A 19,771-nucleotide genomic window follows, 5' to 3' on the forward strand; every position below is an offset into this window, starting at 1 on the left:
ACGTCTATAGTCCTAAGAGTGCTCTAAAAGTCAAAGAATTTTTAAATATATATATATAATTTCCTGTTGATAGGCTTAATCATTATCATTAGGCAATGATCCCATTGAGTTTCTGGGGGATTTTTATTTGAAGTATGATCATGGTAAAATATTTTACTTTACTTTTATTTTTATGTGTGTGAGTGTTTTACCTGCACGTATGATTGTGCACACATACGTGCCTGGTGCCTGCAAAGGCAAAAGGGGACATCAGATCCCTTGGGACTGGAGTTACAGAGGGTCGTAAACTGCCACGTGGATGTTAAGAATCAAACCTGGGTCCTCAGGAAGAGCAGCCAGTGCTCTTAACCACTAAGCCATATTTTTCTAGTTCCTTATTTTACTTTCCTTAACCTAGTTTTGTTATTTAAATCATATTAAAGATAATTTGTTTTGGCCTGCCTGGGTTCTCACAGCCCTGTGTGGGCTGAAGACTTCCCCAGGCCCGCCTGGCACCACAAGGTGCTGGGCAGGGAGACACAATTATGACGAGCAAACGCATGGTGAAGAAATGGGAAAGAGAAGAAGATGGGTTCATTGCTGTGGAGAGAAGTAGAGCTAAGAAACAAAGGTGACGAGGAACAGGCTGATGTGGATGCCTGCTTCCGTCTGGGCCATGGCGACATCTGGACCCAGGCTGCAGCTGAGGGCCATATCTGTTTCCCTAGCCCGATGGCAGCCAGGGTCTGTGTTGCTGTCTGTGGCTCCTATTACTGCAGGAAGCCAAAGGAACCATGCCTGTTGAAATCTAAGGGCTGTGCTGAGCTGACACCTCCCTTCGCTGGCCCTGCAAGAGATGGTCCTGCCTCTCAGGGCAGAACTGGCCCCACACTGGAGAGGGCCCTACCCCTCACCATGGGAGAGATGGCCCCCATGCCATGGACACTGAAGAGCTGACTCTGCCCCTCGCCTGAGAGGAGTGGTCCCAGCGACCCAGACTGGTCAGATCAGCTACCACCCAGATCCACATCCAGGACTTGGGGTTGGCCCACCCCAACATCTACCCCATCCATGACCTGCGTGAGTGCATGAAGGGACAGGTTCTGTAGGACCATAGCCACAGGATCTCCATGACTAGGAGCAACAGCAGGATCTTTGAGAGGAATTTTAGCAAGGGTCCAGTACTGATGCTGTGCCAGAAGACAGAGGCCTTGGCCAGACCAACAACTCATTGCAGTGAACATTTGCAAGTAAAGCTGAATGGACAAGAGGGTCCACACTGCATGAAGTGGCTCCCAGGACCACTAAGATGAACGAAGATGTGTTGGAGAGATGGAAAAGATGGAGGAGTGAAGTGGGTTTTTTGTTGGTTTGGTTTGATTTGTTTTCAGTTAATACTTCTTAAAATTTTTCTTTGGGGTAAGCTAGGATAAGGGTGGATATGGAAGGACTAAGAAATTAGCAGGGCCTTTCTGGCGGTGACGACCTCCCTACGAGAACATGCCTCTCGCAAAGGATCTCCTTCATCCCTCTCCAGAGGAGGAAAAGAGGAAACACAAGAAAAAGAGCCCCACTTCCTACTTTATGGATGTGAAGTGCCCAGGATGCTATAAAATCCCCACGGTCTTTAGCCATGCACAGACGGTAGTCCTGTGTGTCGGCTGCTCCACTGTCCTCTGTCAGCCTACAGGCGGGAAAGCAAGACTGACAGAAGAATGCTCCTTCAGGAGGAAGCAGCACTGAAAAGCACCGGATTCGAGATGAGTGGGAACCATCCCAATAAACACATTTTGGATATAAAAAGAAAAAAAAAGAAATTAGCAGGGTTGGGGTACATAAAGAATCAATAAAAATTATGTTAAAAATAACTTATTTTATTTCTTACATTTTTATTATTTATTACATATTGTGTGTGTGCATGCATGTGTGAGAGTATGTGTGTGTGTGTGTATGTATGTAGGAGTTGGTCACCTCCATCCACCATGTGGGTCCCTGGATCAAGTTTATCTCATCAGCCTTGGTAGCAAGTGCCCACTGAATATATCTTTACTTTGTAGCCCTGACTGGTGGGGAACTATGTAGACCAGGCTGGCCTCAAACTCACAAAGATCCGCCTCCCTTTGCCCCTCAACTGCTGAAGATAATCGTTTTAAAAAGGACCCCACATATGATAGTTTGTTCCTGTAATCCTAGCATGTGGGAAGGGAGGCAGAGGGATGTAGGCAGAAATTTCCATCCAGTCAGCTCACTCCCACATAACTACACAGGGACTTAATATTAATTATAAATGCTCGGCCAATAGCTTAGGCTTATTTTCAGCCAGCTCTTATAACTTAACCCATTTCTATTCATCTATGCGCTGTCCCAAGGCTTGTTTACCTCATTACCTACTTCCCATCCTGCTCGCTCAGCATCTCAAGATCTCTTTCTGACTCCCGAGACTCTGCCTCTCTTCTCCCCAGAGTTCTCTTAGCTAGGTTCCCCCACCTAACCTTATCCTGTCTAGCTATAGGCCTGTCAGTTTCTTTATTAAACCAATCACAGTGATGTATATTCACACAATGGAGAGGAATATTTCACAGGGGAACTGGGAGTTCAAGCCTAGCCTGGGTTATATATGTTTCAGGGAGCCAGAGAGAGGGGGAGAGAGAGAAGAAAACAGGAGGATTTTTAAAAAGATAACAGTTAACGATTCTTCCGAAAATAAGAATTGAGTTGAATTTATGAATTATTAATAACCTGCACAAACAGCAAAGCTTTTAACTGACCCCTCCCCAGGTTAACATACTGGACGATTAGCACACGCTTCCATCGCAGAGTCTAACAGTCCTGTTACCTTTCTTTCTCCCGCAGACGCTCACAAATTCAGGGGAAGTTGCTGTTTTGTGGATAGAGGATTGCACTTGTGCAAGCAAGGTTTTGCTGGGAACTCCCGTAAGTGTACCCGATAAATGAGTGTCTGGCGGCTAGCTCCATCGTGTCTGACCAGAGAGGAGAGGCATGGCGTCTGACCTCACTGCCTTCTTCCTCCCAGCACTCTATTCTGTCTACTCCACCTACCTATGTTCTGACCTATCAGGCCAAGCAGTTTCTTTATTAATTGACCAATGAAAGCAACAGATAGACACATGACCTTCCCACATCAGGTGCCCCTAAAGGCACATGCCAGGGGAAGGAGGGGTAGAGGCACGGGAGTTAAGATGCCTGCTGTGTGGGCACAAGAACCAGAACCTCCAGTACCTATATAAATGCTGTGCAGGTGTGATGGGCACTTGTGCTCCCGGTGTGTGGGAGGCACAAATGGCCCCAGTGGAGCAAGCTGGCAGGCTGGACGAGCTGAGTCAGCAAGTTCTGGGTTCAAGCCAGAGACCCTGCCTCGGTGTATAAGGTGGAGAGCAATCGAGGAAGAAAGCTAATGACCATCTTTGGTCTGCACATGCACACATGTACAGATGTATGTGAACTCTCTCACACACACTGCACCCACAAACTCACGCAAAAAAAAAAAAAAAAAAACCTCGCTTGGTTAGAAGACAGCTCTGTTCCGAGAGTCATCTGGACACTGTCACCAGCCTGTCCCCAACTCGATCTTCTCGATCTTCTTTGTCTTTGCCCTCACAGCAGCCGACAAATTCCCGGCTGGCTTGCCCTCTTTTTTTCTTTCTCAAACCAAATACAAATGTCCTTGGGTTTCTGAGTCCAATTCTGCATCCTTCTGTATATGAACTTAGAGTCTTTAAGAGGACACCATGTTTCCGAGACACTAGGGACCCCGTGTTTCCCTATGACCCCACAGCTTAGTTTTCTCTTTAGGTTCCATCATTCTAGTTTTAGCAAAAAATACCTCCGAGATATTCCCGTGGTTGCTTACGCAGTTAGTCGGATTCAGGAATGCTGACTTTCTGAAAAGAAATAAGTACCATTGCAAGCTTTCAAGCTCTTCAAAAATTCTAAGCATTTGAGGTGGGGTGGGGCAGGGCGGAGGATGAAACGGAGGGCCTGGGGCACGCTAAGAGCTGGCGCTACAGACCTGAGTCACATCCCCGCCTGGTACGTGCCTTGACGTGGGGCAGGCCTCATTCTCTGGGGTTTATCTTAAACAGGCAACTACTCTAGCATGCTCCCCTTCCTCCGCGTCGGCTGTTGTGGGGACAGTGGATGGCTATCTATACTTCCTGGACGTCCACAACGTGGAGGCCCCTCGGGTGATTCACAGGCTCTTCCTCTCCGAGTCACCGGTGAAGATCTTGATGTAAGCATCTCCTTCGCGACCACGCTCATATCAGGCAGCTCTGGACCGGGGCTCCAGCGATGCAGCCTTGCTTTCTCAGTTCCACACATTTCATTTATTTTGAACGTTACTCGGTTCAGCGTTTGGAAAGTACAAATCACGTATAGTAGACAGTGCCTCACACGCAGCTCGCTCCCAGGAGCAGCCTATTACCGGGTTCCGATGTCGCTCTTCACAAAGACATTTTTATCCGCAAATAAGCATGAAGATCAGTATTTCTGTTCACTTACATGGTCGCCAAATAATGAGAGAGGCTGGAGTGTGTGCTCTTGTGTGAGGGCGCGTGTGCAAGCAAGCATGCTGGCCAGAGGCCAACCTTAGGTATTTCCTCGGATGCCATCCACCTTGTTTGGGATGGGGGGGATGGGTTCTCTCACTGGGCCTGGAACTCACTGATTGGGCTAGGCTAGGTGGCTTGGCCCTGAGATCATATACAGAGGCCACTACAGCTTTCTGTCAGGCAGGTTCTGGGCTCGAACTCTGGTCTTCATGCTTGAGGGACAAGCACTTTATCACCTGAGCTGTCTCCCCAGCCCCACTGGGGAATGTTCAGCATCCACATCAAAGGCCAGCCTCATTCTTCTGTCTGGTGGCGTGGAGCCCCGTTATACATGCATGCCTCATCATTTTCTCAAACAGTAGTACCCTCATGGACGTTTAAATTACTCCAAATCCTTTGAAGCAATATTCTCAAAGGTATTTCTACTGTTTTTTACATTATTATGGAGAGTAATGAGATTTGTGCTAACTTTTTCAGACTTGATTGTCGTTCACCACCTGTGTTCTGCTCCGTTTCCCATCCCCCTTTTGCTGTCCCTCAAGATCCATTTTCTGCTTTCATGTTTTATTATCTCCTCCTTTTCCTCCCCTCCTTAGGATTCCCTCTTCCCTCTAATGGCCCCTTCTAGTTTCATCACACACACATAACTCTAAAATCTAGAATCTGTTTATGAGATGAAGCATGTGGTATTTGTTTTTCTGAGTCTGGCCTATTTAGTTTAACGTAAGAGTTTCCAGTTACACCCATTTTCTTAAAGATGTCATGGTGTCATGTTTTGTTACCATTATTGTTTCCTCTTTTTCTTTCTACTTTTTCTTTACTGAAAATAGAAGCAGGAGGTAAAACAGAGTCAGTGGGGAAATGCTACTCGCTGGCTTGCTCTGTCTGCTATCTTATACAGCTTTGAATTATCTGCCCTGTATTAACGCCACCCACAGTGGATTTGGCCCTCCCGCACAAATCATTAATCGAGAAAATGCCCCCACAGACCAGTCTGATACTGTCATTTCCTCAGTTGAGTTCTCTCTTCCCAGATGGCCCTGGCTTGTGTCAAGTTGACGACACAAACAAGCAAAAACCCAACCAGCAGCATTTCTTACAGGACTATGGATGAGGGTTAGTTATAGGAAGCAGAAATGATTCAAAGACTACATCACCAAAGCTCGCAAAAGCTGGAAACCTGGGGCCCAGCTTGTAGGAAGCTTAACAGGATGGAGAGTATCCTTTGTGGGCGGCTCAGATGGTCTGAGCCTTTTCCAGGCAGCTCGCCTGGCCTCCTTGTCTTTTAAGCACCTCAGCTGGTCTGTTTCCTTCAGCTGCTGGGACTAGGCTGAGCCTGTGGGCGGCTCAGCTTGATCCAGTCTCTCAGTAGGACTTACTGCTTGCTTGTATGTGCTTTGGAAGGGAGGGACCAAGTGAACCTGGTCAGTTTCAGGGACTTCCTGAAGCTGTTTTGAGTTATTTGTTCCCTTAACCTAACAAATTTTGCTGTAGTCCAGAAAGTTTCACCCTCCCTTAGGTGACCCTGTTTCACCCACCTGGAAACATCCAGTCTAAAGTATCTTGTTATTTCAAACGCTCAAACACCCCTTTCCACACCCAGGGTTTTCAGAAGTTTTCTTTCAAGGTGGAAGATGTGACTCTCTCCAGGGAAACTACTATACAAGACTTGGTCGTATATTATTTCGGCTCTTAGTTTTTTTAGAAGCCTCCTCCGTACTTACTTCCATTGTGGCTACACAAGTTTAGAGTTCTACTCCCAACAAACAGGGGCTGCTGAGTCCCTGCATCCTTGCTTGCTTTTGTTCTCTTGATGATAGCCATACCAACTGGGATGAGGTAGAATCTCAAAGAAGTCTTCGTTGCAGTTCCCTGATATCTAAGGACGTGGAATACTCTCTCAAAAATGTATTTGAAAATGACTATTTGAATCCATGGATCTTTCATGTTTTTATACGAATTTTAAGATTTTTTTTCTAGTTCTGTGAAGAAAGTCACATTTTGACGAGGATTGTGTCACACCTGAAGATGTTGTCAGAACCCTGATCCCTGTGCATGAACATGAACGGTCTTCCATCTTGTAATGTCTCAGTGTCTTTCTTCAGGGTGTGTAAAGTTTTCATTGCAGAGGTCTGTCACCTCCATGCTTAGGTTTATTCTTAGGGTTTCTTTTTAAAATCTGTTGTGAATGGGATATTTTTCCATATTTCTTTTTCAGCATTTTTTATTGGTATACATAAAAGCTCCTGGATTTTTATGTAGATTTTATATTGCTACTTAGCTAAAAGTGTTACCTAATCAAAGAGTTTTCTGGTAGAGTCCACAGGATCGTTTAAGTATACTATCATGTCACTTGCAAAGAGGATATTTTGATTTTCTCATTTCCTAGTTGTACCCCTTTTATTTTATTCTCTTGTCTTATTGTCCTAAGACTTTTGGAATTGCATTATATAGAGTGGGGGCGGGGGTTGGCATCCTTTTCGCTTTCCAGGTACTAGTAGAAATGTTCTCAATGTTCCCCGGATTTTAGAATTTGGACTATGGGTTTGTCATATGTAGTCTTTATTATATGCGTATACATTCCTTGAGTTACTTGGACTTGTTAGGCCTTTATTATGAGAGGACGCTGAACTTTGCCAAAGCCTTTTTCTGTGTCATTGAGATGATTAGGTGATTTCTATGCTTTAATCCATTTGAATGTTTGGCATATATTACTTTGCATGTGATGAATGTACCTTGTCTCTCCGAGATGAAACCAGTTTATTCATGAAGTCTAAACTGTCCCTGCTGGTCTCTGTGGGCTCCAGCACAGAGAAGCCGGAGTGACTTCCCTCTTTGTCCCCTGCTCTTCTGAATTATGTCTTCTTGTGTGGGCTGCCTCTTTCCCAGACCTTTTCTTTTTTTTCCTTCTCCGATTCATATTGTTCCATTTTTTTTTATTTAGAGAAAGTTGTAGAAATGTTTCAATATGTTCTTCCCCTTCATCCATGTGGCAGTTGTAAGGTACTGAAATGTCACACCCATCACTAGCAAACCTCTGCCAATGCATTCTACCAATTTACCATGTAACACCTGCCTGTTTTTCCTGAGCATGTTTTGGTTGACTGGACGTTAGTTTGGCTTTGTTTCTGTGCTGAAGTGTGAACCCTAGGCCTCATGTGTGCTAGTCAAGCCCTCTACCACTGAGCTACATCTCCAGCCCTCCTGAGTCTTCTTGGTTGTGTATTTGTACGTTAAATTTGGGGTAGCATTGGCTCAGAGGAGAATGACTACCTCAACATATAAATGTAGGTTTTTATAAGATCAGAAACCACAAACCCTAGGACTGGGGATGTAGCCTACTGGTAGATGGCCTGCCCTGGATGCACAAGTCCCTCAGTCCCACCCCAGCATCATAGAATAAATGAATACATAAATAAAAGCCACGCATTGTAAGAGTGGCCACTTTGGTGCTTCTGTGGTCCAGCATCCTGCAAGCTCACCACCACCACCCCAACCCCCACAGCTGATGAAGCAAGTATGGTCTTGACATTGGATTTCTTCTCTCCTAGCTATGACCAGCGAGGAGTTTTCCTGTTGGCTGGTACAGTCGAAGGGAACATCTTTGTTATTGATGCCAGACCCTCGAGCTCATTTAAGATTTTCGGATACACTGGTATGCCCTACAGCACACCTGTTTGTCTAAATTTTAGGTCACTTTTTGCCAAAGAATTCAAAGCTAAAATTCTTAATTATAGCAAAACAATTACATATGTCATACTTTTCTGAAAAAGAATACTTCAAATAGAAGTCAAATCCCCATATTGTATTTAGAGAAATTTGGAATATTAGAGTTGTCTGGTATGTAACTGATGGTCTTATATCAGCTACTGAATTAATTAGTACTGAATTAATTAGTCTGGACATTTTGAAATTATAAGGAGAGGAAAAGCTGGGAACAGAAATCCTCCTCACCTCTCACTGAAACCGCAAGCAGAATGTGAAGGCAGAGAGGAAAACCCAGAATTTCCCAAGCAGTGAGGGGCCAGCACCATCCTTCCAGAAACAGCTCAAGGAAGACAGAAGGGGTGAAAATTCGGACGAGTGTGAGTTAGGCAGGCTCAGGAGTCCCCTGCATGTTACTCGGTCAGCAGGGATCCTGAAAGACAGACAGATGGGTCAGGGAGGGAATGGACGAGAAAGCGGAGGGAGTCGGTGCATGGCAAGATGAGGGAGTCAGTGCATGGCAAGATGACGTGGTAAATTTACAGAGACTGAAAGATTATGTGGAAACTGTCAAGAGTAAGGAAAGTCCCCGGCTGAAGGCGGGGCCTCTTGCAGGAAGGAGAAAAGGCTTCAAAAAAGATACAAGGAGATGAAATGCAGTGGTTGGTGGTGTGTCTGCTGTCTTGAGTTCAGAATCACAGAGGGGACCCGAGGCTGACCCTGGTGTCCCAGCAATGCCAGGAGATGAAGGGAGATGATGGAAATAAATGAGAGAGAGAGAGAGAGAGAGAGAGAGAGAGAGAGAGAGAGAGAGAGAGAAGATCTAAGATAAGGTCATTCAGCTGAATCTTCTGAGATGCTCCCAGTCTTGTTCTGGAAGACAGAAGACAAACTGTTGCATGCCTTGCAGAGAGGAGGAAATTGGCCGCGCTGTCCAGTGTCAGGCGAGAGGGAAATGAGGCATGGCCCAGGGTGAGCAGGGTGTCCCGAGCACCAAACTCAGAACCAGGTGCATTTCCACTACACAGGTAGTGACGCCAAGAGTGCCAGTGTGTGAGGTCGCCCACTGTAAGAGCCCTGGAACTGGCTGGCACATCTGTCCAAAGAGTCAGGTCATGGGCACACAGGGTGCAGATGAGAGGAGCAAAGATGGCAGACTCGGGAAGACACCCCTGTTGGGCACAAGAAGGTCTAAACCCACCTGGCTGGAAAATGCAATTCAGACATCTAATCAGAAAAACGCCCTAGCAGTTCTTTAGAAATGTCCCATAGCTCCTGCTTAAATATCACTGTAAAAATCAGTTAATAAAATATGCTACTAGAGATGGGGTGAAGAATAGTGTCCCTGTTTTGACACAGGAAAATACAACGTGGGGTGTGTGTGTGTAAAATATTAAATATTAACAAAAGACCGTGCTGAGAATTAGGGAAAAGTAGAATTATATCTTAATGAGAATGATGCCAGAGCCTTTAAAGTCAACCAGAGATGGGGGCTGGAGAGATGGCTCAGTGGTTAAGAGAACAGTCTACTCTTTACTCTTCCAAAGGTCCTGAGTTCAATTCCCAGCACCCACATGGTGGCTCACAGCCATCTCATAACTGTCATGAGATCTAATGCCCTCTTTCTGGCTGATGTACATGCAGACAAGAACATATATACATAAAATAAATAAGTAATTCTAAAAAAAAAAAAAAAGTCAACCAGAGCCCCATTTCTTCCAGAGACGAGCAAAGACATTCTGCAGATATCCACGGTGTCCCTCCCCGTGTCCGACGTGGTGGAAGTGCTGGTGCTGTCCCCACTTCCAGAACTAAGAAGCAGGCTGGAGTACTTCGTCCTGCCTACCAGGCTATCACAAGGTGACACAAACAAGCAGCCCAGCCCCCCAGCCCCCCAGCCTCCCAGCCCCCAGTCCTCCAGCCCCTCTTTCTGGCACAGATGTGCTGCTGTGGTGATTTTCTAGTTTCTTTTGGTTTGGTAATGTTCTGGCAAAGAGGTGGCTGCCCTCGTTTAAATAACTTAAAAAATGAATACTGGGGGGCGGGGCGGGGGCAGTCTAAGCAGTGTGAGATGGGCTCAGGATTCAGGAATGTTTATTAGATTTTTTTTCCTTTCTTTCTTTCTTTCTTTCTTTCTTTCTTTCTTTCTTTTTTTTTTTTTAAGAAAAAAGAAACAAGATGAGCTGCCAAGCCAAGCTAATCTGTCATTTTGCAGTGGCTCTTGTTTTGCAGTTTAAAATATTCATATTTAAATTCAGATGCTTTACAGTGTAGGTAAACTAGCTCTCTGGATTAACAGATATTCTTTTTGTCTCAGATGACAAATTTATCTAACTAGAAATTTTGCAAATATAGGCTTACAGAAAATAAGAAAAAAACCTCAAAATACTTTCATGTTTTAATTGAGAATCTGCAAAAAAAAAAAAACAACTAATGCCGGGTATGGTGGTTCAAGCCTTTAATTCAAGCTCTTTGAAGGCAGGGCAAGGCAGATCTCTGTGAATTCCAACGCAGCCTGATCTGTATGCAAACTTGAGACCAACCAGAGCACATAGTGAGATCCTGTCTCAAGTAAAAAAGGAAGTGGGGGAAGGAAGGAGAAGGGAAGGAGGGAAGAATCAGAACTCAGGAGGCTGAGGCAGGAGGATTGTTGCATGTTTGAGGCCAGTAACACCTTTACAAAAGAAAAACGAGGAAAAAAAAAGAATCCTGGTATTGCGTCTATTTTAATGTTAGTTTTTAAGCTAGTTTCTGAAATGAAGGCTATGACATATCATTTATTGGCTGTAATTTATAATTTCTAAAATGAAAGGCTATGACATGTCATTTATTGGCTACAAGTGTCAAGTAGCTCTGATTGAGGTCACTTGTTTTAACATTTTCTTAAATCACCAAGTAACCTTTTTCCTATTACTCAACCGTTCAAATTTTTCATTTTGCATTTCATAACTGTCCCCACGGATTTCCAGCGTGAAACCTCAGGCCCTTAGGCGCTCTCCTCTTCTCCCTTGTCTTAGTTCCTAGCGCCATCTCTGATGAAAGAGGAAGGCTGAAGGACAACGTCATCCACAAGTTCCTGTACGAGGTGGAGCACCCTCTGTCCTCCGCTGTGCTCGGCTTTGAAGGCGACAAGATCTATGGCTTCTGCAGCCAAGTGCCGTACATCTGCAGCTATCTGATTCCCGAGAAGGTACGCCAGACTCCCGCCATCAAGACTGAGGTCACGTTTATTAGACAAGGCCCTCTTGGCTGCCTCGGCAGACCGATTCGACCAGCAAATGGCTCTGTTATAGTACCAGCATCGCCTTCAGTTAGCCGCACGAGAGTTACTGGTCAACCCATCACGAATACAGCTGAGTGACCTCACCCTTACGCCACAGACAGCATTCTTGTCAGACAAACATACAGGTGACAGAGTATTTGTTTAGCGCCTTGAAGTCACAGATGCCAGCAGCCACATGGTGCAAACTTTCCAGTGAAGCTTTCCACCTGGGCCCTAACTAAAATCACACAAAATAGTTAATCTATGTATCTGTCGTGTTCCTTCGTCTCTCCAAACTTCTCCATTCTGGATCCCCTCCTCACAGCCCAGTGTCTGGCATGCTGCTTTTGGCACTCAGCATCCCACTGATGCCCGTCTTCAGGTCTCTGGGAGGAGACTCTATCCCATGCTTCTCTAAACTATTTTTTATCTTCTCTCAGTTCTTTTCTCTCGGTGTAGCCGGGATTAGATGGAGAAACTAAGAAAAAGAAGAGGTGGTTTGTGGTAACAGAAGATTCAAGAAAACTACTGTAGACGAAGCAATATTTATGTTGGACTTTGAAGGATGATTCAGATTGGGATACAGAAAAATAACATGTTCACCCTAGGGAAGGAGGGCGATCAGGGGATGTGGAACAGGGGTGATGGGCTGGAGTTGAGAAGGACATTTGAGACAAAAGGAAGGTCATTTTTGATGGTGGAAACAGGGATGCATGGGACGCAGAGTGAGGACATGGACAACTTGCATTTTGATTTGTGCATGATGGCATATAAAAGTAATGGCTGAAAACAAAGACCCTCAGTGTAGGCTTGGATCCTCAGTGGCAGAATTACATATAAAGAAGCCATTACTGGCTGGGCTGGGGTGTAGCTCTGTGGTTAAGAGTACTTGCTTATTATGCATAGGAGCCTGGGTTTGATCCCAGGATCAAAACAAACAAACATGCTCCTTGGCCAGCAAAATCAGCTTCTCTTTGTAGAGACGTAATTAATACATGGTACAAACACAGGTGCCAGCTCTCTCCCACATAGGCGCTTCCCAAGGACAGCATATTCTCAGACTCGAGCCCGATCCCTCATGTAACGCGCAGCTACAAAACCAAAGTTGCCACTGGCCTGATCTTTTCCATATGTTGTTCTTTGCTTTGATTGGCAGAATCACGTTGGTGTTTGCGTACTCAAGCCACACCAAAAAGTCCAAACCAAACAGTATGGCTCTGGAATGATCTCTATGTCTTCACATGGATTATGGCTCCTGACAATAGCCAAATGTGGATTTCTCTGTGTCCGAGATATTTTCAGTCTGGTAAATTTTAAAAAGAATATCTGATCAGGGGATGGGGGGGGGGCGGTGTTAGAACCCAAACAGTGGCTAAAGGTATTTGTTGCTCTCGCAGAGGACTTGGGCTCAGTTTCTAACACCCACTCAGTGGCTCACAACCAGTTCTAAGGGATCTGGCACCCTCTTCTGACTTCTGTGGGCACCGGACACACATATGGTATACATACACACATGCAGACAAAACACTTGTACACATAAACAAAAATAAATGACTCCCTACTTAAAAGTTCTACTTTCTCTTCCAGAGGACCTGAGTTTGATTCCAGCAGCTGAACTGAATGGTTCTCAAGGGCCTATAACTCTGTCTCAGGGTATCCTATGCCCTGGCCCCCACGAGCAACTGCATGCCTGTGCACATGCCCACACACACCCCTGTGCACATGCCCACACTTACTCCCGTGCTCATGCCCACACACACCCCTGTGCACATGCCCACACTTACTCCCGTGCTCATGCCCACACACACCCCTGTGCACATGCCCACACACACCCCTGTGCACATGCCCACACACACCCCTGTGCACATGCCCACACACACCCCTGTGCACATGCCCACACACACCCCTGTGCACATGCCCACACACACCCCTGTGCACATGCCCACACACACCCCTGTGCACATGCCCACACACACCCCTGTGCACATGCCCACACACACCCCTGTGCACATGCCCACACACACCCCTGTGCACATGCCCACACACACCCCTGTGCACATGCCCACACACACCCCTGTGCACATGCCCACACACACCCCTGTGCACATGCCCACACACACCCCTGTGCACATGCCCACACACACCCCTGTGCACATGCCCACACATACTCCTGTGCTCATGCCCACACATACTCCTGTGAACACACCCACACGTACTCCTGTGCACACACATACTCCCGTGCTCATACCCACACGTACTCCTGTGAACACACCCACACGTACTCCTGTGCTCAGGCCCACACATACCTGTGATTAAATAGGAATCATTTCTCAGCATGGAGCATGCACATGGATTTTAGGCAGAAACAAAACGCGTGGAAGAGGAATCTGCTTCCTAGGAAAACTGACCCAATTTCTTTCTTTTTTCTTGACTCACTGAACACGTTAATGACTTTTAAGAGTCTTTCCAGTCAGCCTGCCCCTCTAAAGGAGGAAGCCCCAGACGGCACCCACGGAGCATGGGCAAGGCACTGCAGAAGGGCTCCTGCCCAGTTTCCCACTATTAAGCTTTTCCCTGGAAACTTCCTGAGAGGCTCTGAATGCCCAGTGCTCTGTGGTGAAGCTAGGGAACCTGCTCCCTGCCTGCTGGGGACTCAAGGGAGGGAAGCTGCTTTGGGAATGATGTGCTCGGCTGCAAGGCCACTCTGGCCTGGAGGGCCTTGGCTTGTTTTCACTGCCCTCATCCCTTCTGAAAGAGCAGAAGAGGGCAGCGAGCCCCTTGTCTGAGTCCGCCTACAGGCCTGCCCATGGACCTCTGACTCTTGAAGGCATCCTAATTGTGTTCCCTTAAGGTCCCTCCCCTAACTCCATAGCCTTCAGCAAGTTTGCTGACGGAGTGGCTGATTGCCTGGTTTAAGCCACTGGTTCTGATCTCTGTGCTTCCACGTTACACAAAGTAGTGGGAAAATAAATCAATGTTGGGTGAACTAGAGATTTTAAGTGCTGTGTTCTGTCAAGAACTGCCTCTGTACTGACTAAAATGTCATCAGAAGTACAACGAAATTACCCATTAGCAAAAGTATATATGATGTTGGAAAAAATGCTAGAGAATTGCGTTTATAGTTTTCCATTTTATCCCTAAAACCATGGAGGAAACGTTTGCTCGGTGTCGGAGTCATTCTCACCAAGGGCACGGGATCCAGTACATAAAAATGTCCATGGATGGCCAGCACATCCTGGTGAATGGGAAAGATGACGGCACCCTCGTCTACCTCAAGTGGAAGTACGTATGGCGCACAGGCAACAATGCGGTGTGCTGTGGTGTGTGTGCTTTTAAACTCAGAAGACCAGTATCTCAAGAGATAGACTGTTACACGCAGAGATCCGGGAGGAGAGGGCACCCCCCGCCCCCGCTCTTGCTGTAGGAGCCTTGTGGGAGTCCCAGGGTGCAGAAGGATGATGAGGAAGAAACATGGCCACAACCATCGTCTTTGAAAAAAGGATCTAGAAGGATAGGTGTGAACTGGGATGGGTGAGATCAAGTTCTGAGGGATAGGAGCTACTTCTTGTTGTAGGAACTTGACCCCAAGGCTCTTAGTAGCCTCAATGGCCCTAAGTGTGAGAGCTCCCCTCTCCCCAGGAGCTGTCCAGAGTGTGGCCTCTGGATGGTTGGTTGCATTTGAAAGGATGTTCTAGGAGGAGTTATGGCCATCTCCGGGAATTGATTCAACCTGTGTTTCAATGTGACACCCAAAAGACAGCTTGGACTTTAAAGGCTGTCTCATGGGAGACACCGAGGGACATCACTTACTTCGGCAACCGTACCTTTAAAACTTGGCTTTCCTTGGTAACATGGTGGAAAGGTTCAATTCCATGGGGATTTTGTATCATAACATTTGGGATGCTGCTTATCTCAAGGACCTGTTTGAAAATGGCCATCATCATATCCATTTCATACAGGAAAACCCTGAGTAAAAAATAGAAATTTGCATCAAATAAGTCACGGCATGCCCTTTCCAGCCAATGAATAAACAGTGTCTCCAGCCACAGCAAGAGTAGGTGCTCTATTTAGAAAAGAAGGCCACCTGAACTCCCACACTAAACAAAGTTGTTTGGAACCTTGGTCCAGGACTTATGAGCCTTGTGACCCATACGCCTTCAATGAAACCTCTAAGTCAGTGGTTTGCAACCCATGGGTCATGCCCCCTTGAGGGGGTCACATACCAGGTACCCTGCATGTCAATTATTTCCACTATGATTCATAACAATAGCAAAATTGCAACTGTGAAGCAATAACAAAATCATTTTATGGTTGGGGTCACCACAACACGAACTCTCTGAAGGTTCACAGCATTAAGAAGGCTGAGAAGCACTGCTCTAAGTTGTCTAGAACAGTGTCACTCAAGGTTGGTGGTCCGCGCTTCTGTGAAGCCGTTAGAAATCCCTATCCGGGTGTCATCCCCTCTAACGGCCTCAGAGTGTCAACTCCTGTTCTACTTTGCTTTTCTGTTGCCCTGATAAACGCTACGACCAGATGAAACTTGGGGAAGACAAGATTTATTTCCGCTTGCGTAGTTGTAGTCCATCAATGAGGGAAGCCAAGGCGGGAGCTTAAACAACACTGCTTGCCTCCCCTAGCTTGTGTATACAGAGCACCCTACCAAGGGATGGTGCTGCTCACTGTATGCTGGGCCCTGTTACCTCAGCAATCAAGATAATGCCCCAGAGACATGCTCGCAGGCAGTTTAATGGAGGCAATTCAACTGGTGGCCCACTTTCCTAGATAACAAGAGAACCTAACCAGAGGAGTAAGTAGCCCAGGAAGGCCTTTCCCCAAGCCCTCCCAGTGGTAGAAGTGTGAAGTTCAAGATGCCTTGGTGCGTGGCATGGAAATAACCTTTCAGGTTGGGCTCTGAGGGCCAAATCAAATAATGAGATCATGTATATGATGAATCCTGGTGCATTCTGGGGGCTCAGTTACAGCAGTGGCTCTTCTGTGCGGTGGCCAAAGGCCATTTTGGGTGAAGGTACAGGACAACATAAGGGGAGACCACCCAAGAAGGGTCAGGTCCACGAAAGGATCCTCTTCTGAGAAATGGAGGCCCAGTGACTGAAAGTCACCATAGATAACTCCCCAGGTTTCTCTGTAGTTGTCTGGGAAGAACACTGCTAAGTGTGATTATCTTAAACTGATTGTATGAATCTGTGTTCTCTCTCTCTCTCTCTCTCTCTCTCTCTCTCTCTCTCTCTCTCTCTCATTAGGCGGCTTGGAGCGAACTTAGCAAATGAGATCTTTGAACACTGCCAACAACTGATAGCCAGTCTGAGCAAAACGGTGGAAAAAGAAAATGAATATTTAGTCACATCAGGAGTTTCCCAAGATGTGAAGCAAGAAGAGGAGCCAACAGAATCCGATGTAGCTAGCTGACTTTCTCCCTCTTTATAGATAAGATGGAAGTTTTCAGGTTTTTTTTTCTTGTTTGTTTGTTTAAGACAAGGTTTCTCTGTGTAACAGGACTAGCTGTCCTGGAACTAGCTCTGTAAACCTGGCTGGCCTCGAACTCACAGAGATACGCCTGCCTCTGCCTCCCGAGTGCTGGGATTAAAGGTGTGCGCCACCACCACCTGGCTTACTACTTCTTCTTACCCAGTGTTTTTTCAACTAGAATATAAGCTACATCTGTTAGAAAACTCATCTTTTCTTAAAAGGATCACAAATATTATATCTCAAATTTCACTTAAACTATAAGATCTGGGCTTTCTCAAAAAAAATTTTAACCAATATTGGTGTTTGGTCAAAGCAGTCTCTCTACTTCATATCATATTCATAATTTAAGAAGGGTCTGTCTAGAAATACTTATTTGATTCTTCAACAAATACTTTTTCAAATTAAATAAAAATCACTTTATTGTGATGAGCTCACATAAAAATATCATATAGCTAGCTTAAGGAAGCCCCTGAAATAATTGTCTGCTCTCAAACTCTGCACACCTTCACACAGTCTGATTGGGCATTCTGAAGCAATGGGCATTGCTTGGGGTTTTTACACTTTCATTGCCAGTTATGGGTTGGTTGGTTTTTGTTTGTCTTGTTTTTGTCTTTATTTCTAAGACAAAGTCTCATTGTATAGCATTGACTGTTATGGAACTCGCTTATATAGCAGGCTAGCCTCAAACTCAGAGACTGGCCTGCCTCTGCCTATTACATTTTTATATATGAACCCACCACAAAAGAAAAACTATCACAACAGAGCAGAAAGGGGTTCAACAAATAACGATTGGGTGCCTACAAAGTGTTGACCTAGGACAGACACCACCATGATGGCGAAGACTTCTTTTTTTTTTTCCTGATATTCCCATGGGGCTGCTGGAGCTCAGAGAGATGGAAACATAAGCACACAAGCAGATGACTAGTGAACAGTAGAATAAGAAGGGTCTGGAAACAATGTTCGCTGGGCTAGCCTCTCCATAAGAAAGAGGAGGGGCAAGAGAACTCAGGACAGGGGGACAAGTTGCTTGGTATATGATGTGTGGAGACCAGCAAATCATGACACAAAGACTTACTATTTAGTTATGAATGCTCAGGCTAGCCCAGGCTCATTTCTGGCTAGCTTTTTTAACGTAAATAAACCTGTTTCTCTTTCTCTACCTTTTGCCTCAGGACTCTTCTGTATATCTTTCCTGATGTCTCTGTCTGACTGGTTGGTAGCTGTTGACAGAGTTCTGTGCCTCCCAGTCCTGCAGCTATTCAGTTGGAACAAAACACACAGAGGCTTTTATTAATTTTAAACTGGTTGACCTATTAGCTCAGGATTATTATTAACTAGCTTTTACAACTTAAATTAGCCCATAATTCTTATCTATGTTTAGCCACGTGGCTTGATACCTTACTCAGTGAAGCATTCTCATCTTGCTTCCTCTGCATCTGGCTGGTGACTGCAGACAGAGCCTTTCCTTTTCCCAGAATTCTCCTAGTCTGGTTGCCCTGCCTATACTTCCTGCCTGGCTACTGGCCTACAGCGTTTTATTAAACCAATACAAGTGACAAATCTTTATAGAGTACAAGAGCATTATCCCCTCATTCTTCCCATTTTCTTCTCTCTTCTTCTCCATCTTAGATTCCTCCTTCTATTTATTCTCTCTGCCCACTAGACCCACCTATCCTTCCTCCTGCCTATCTATTGGTCATTTAGCTTTTTATTAGACCAATCAGATGCCTTAGGCAGACAAGGTGAAACAAATGCAACCCATCCTTACATCATTAAACAAATGCAATATGAACAAATGAAACATATCTTTACATAGTCAAAGTAATTTCCACAACAATCAGTCTTTAAAACATCTTTATTTCCTTGGGACAGAGGTGTGAGGATTAAAGCATCTAGGCAGGCACATGTCTGTGGTTCTTTTTAAGTGAGACAAGTGCAAAGGGGTTCAGTGAAGTGGGGTGAGAAAAGAACTTGACGCTTTGTGAGAACTTTCTGTCTCCTTCCAATCTCTCTTAGAAAAAGCTGAGCTTGGACTCATCACAAGAGGAATTAGCCATCCATTCTGACGAGGAAATTTCTTGGATCCAACAAAAAAGTAAAGAGGTATTTGTTTGTTTGCTTGCTTGTTTGTTTGTTTGTTTGTTTGAGACATGGTTTCTCTGTATAGATCTGATTGTTCTGGGACTTGCTCCATAGACCAGGATAGCCTCAAACTCTAGAGATCCACGTACCTCTGCCTCCTGAGTGCTGGGACTAAAGGTGTGCACTACCATACTCAGCCCACGAGAAGATATTTATAAAACATGAAACAGGTTTGAAGTAATACTCTGTGATGTGCCCACTGCATTCTGTTTCTATAGAAACCTAGGGGGAGAGTTAGAACATTACGTGAGACACTGCTTGCAGTCCATTGCGTTATACAAATGACTTTCCTAAAAGCAAATGCACACCTAAGCCAGAGTGAGTTCCAGGATGGCCAGGGCTACACAGATAAACCCTGTCTCAAAAAACCAGAAGTATATATATACCAGAAACCCAACAAAAGTATCCAGGAAAGTCAAAACCAAGGAGGACCCATGAGATTCCATGTTTGTGTTTTGAGGAATGTTATCTTAAAAGGCTGGGCTGGAAACAGAAAGGCTCCTGTGGCTGAGGACATTATAAAGTGAGCACCAGGCTGAAGGTGAAGTCTGGATCCAGTCTCACTCAGGTTCAGGCCAAGGGGCACATTAGCTAGTGTTCCTTTGTCGGTTGTTCACTATTTGAT

General features: G+C 45.5%; 2 protein-coding genes across 2 annotated transcripts in view; both read left to right on the forward strand.

Annotated features, from left to right (window-relative positions):
- Cfap43 (cilia and flagella associated protein 43) overlaps positions 1-19,771 on the forward strand; it is an 84,214-nt gene that overhangs the window by 35,786 nt on the left and 28,657 nt on the right. The window contains exons 10-18 of the mRNA XM_057779909.1: positions 2,833-2,913; positions 4,083-4,231; positions 8,102-8,205; positions 9,978-10,115; positions 11,273-11,445; positions 12,674-12,823; positions 14,669-14,799; positions 16,779-16,932; positions 19,021-19,107. Of these exons, the coding sequence (XP_057635892.1) occupies positions 2,833-2,913; positions 4,083-4,231; positions 8,102-8,205; positions 9,978-10,115; positions 11,273-11,445; positions 12,674-12,823; positions 14,669-14,799; positions 16,779-16,932; positions 19,021-19,107 (1,167 nt within the window). The remainder of the gene's footprint in view (positions 1-2,832; positions 2,914-4,082; positions 4,232-8,101; positions 8,206-9,977; positions 10,116-11,272; positions 11,446-12,673; positions 12,824-14,668; positions 14,800-16,778; positions 16,933-19,020; positions 19,108-19,771) is intronic.
- On the forward strand, positions 1,461-1,726 carry LOC130880729 (40S ribosomal protein S27-like). The gene has a single exon (XM_057779908.1). It carries the CDS (start codon positions 1,480-1,482, stop codon positions 1,720-1,722), a length of 243 nt encoding a protein of 80 aa, XP_057635891.1. The 5' UTR covers positions 1,461-1,479; the 3' UTR covers positions 1,723-1,726.

Source organism: Chionomys nivalis, chromosome 8, assembly GCF_950005125.1.
Source record: "Chionomys nivalis chromosome 8, mChiNiv1.1, whole genome shotgun sequence".
In the NCBI taxonomy this organism is placed as follows: Eukaryota; Metazoa; Chordata; class Mammalia; order Rodentia; family Cricetidae; genus Chionomys; species Chionomys nivalis.

Coding starts and splice junctions, on each gene's coding strand:
- LOC130880729 (XM_057779908.1), top strand. CDS start 1,480: ATGCCTCTCGCAAAGGATCTCCTTCATCCCTCTCCAGAGGAGGAAAAG.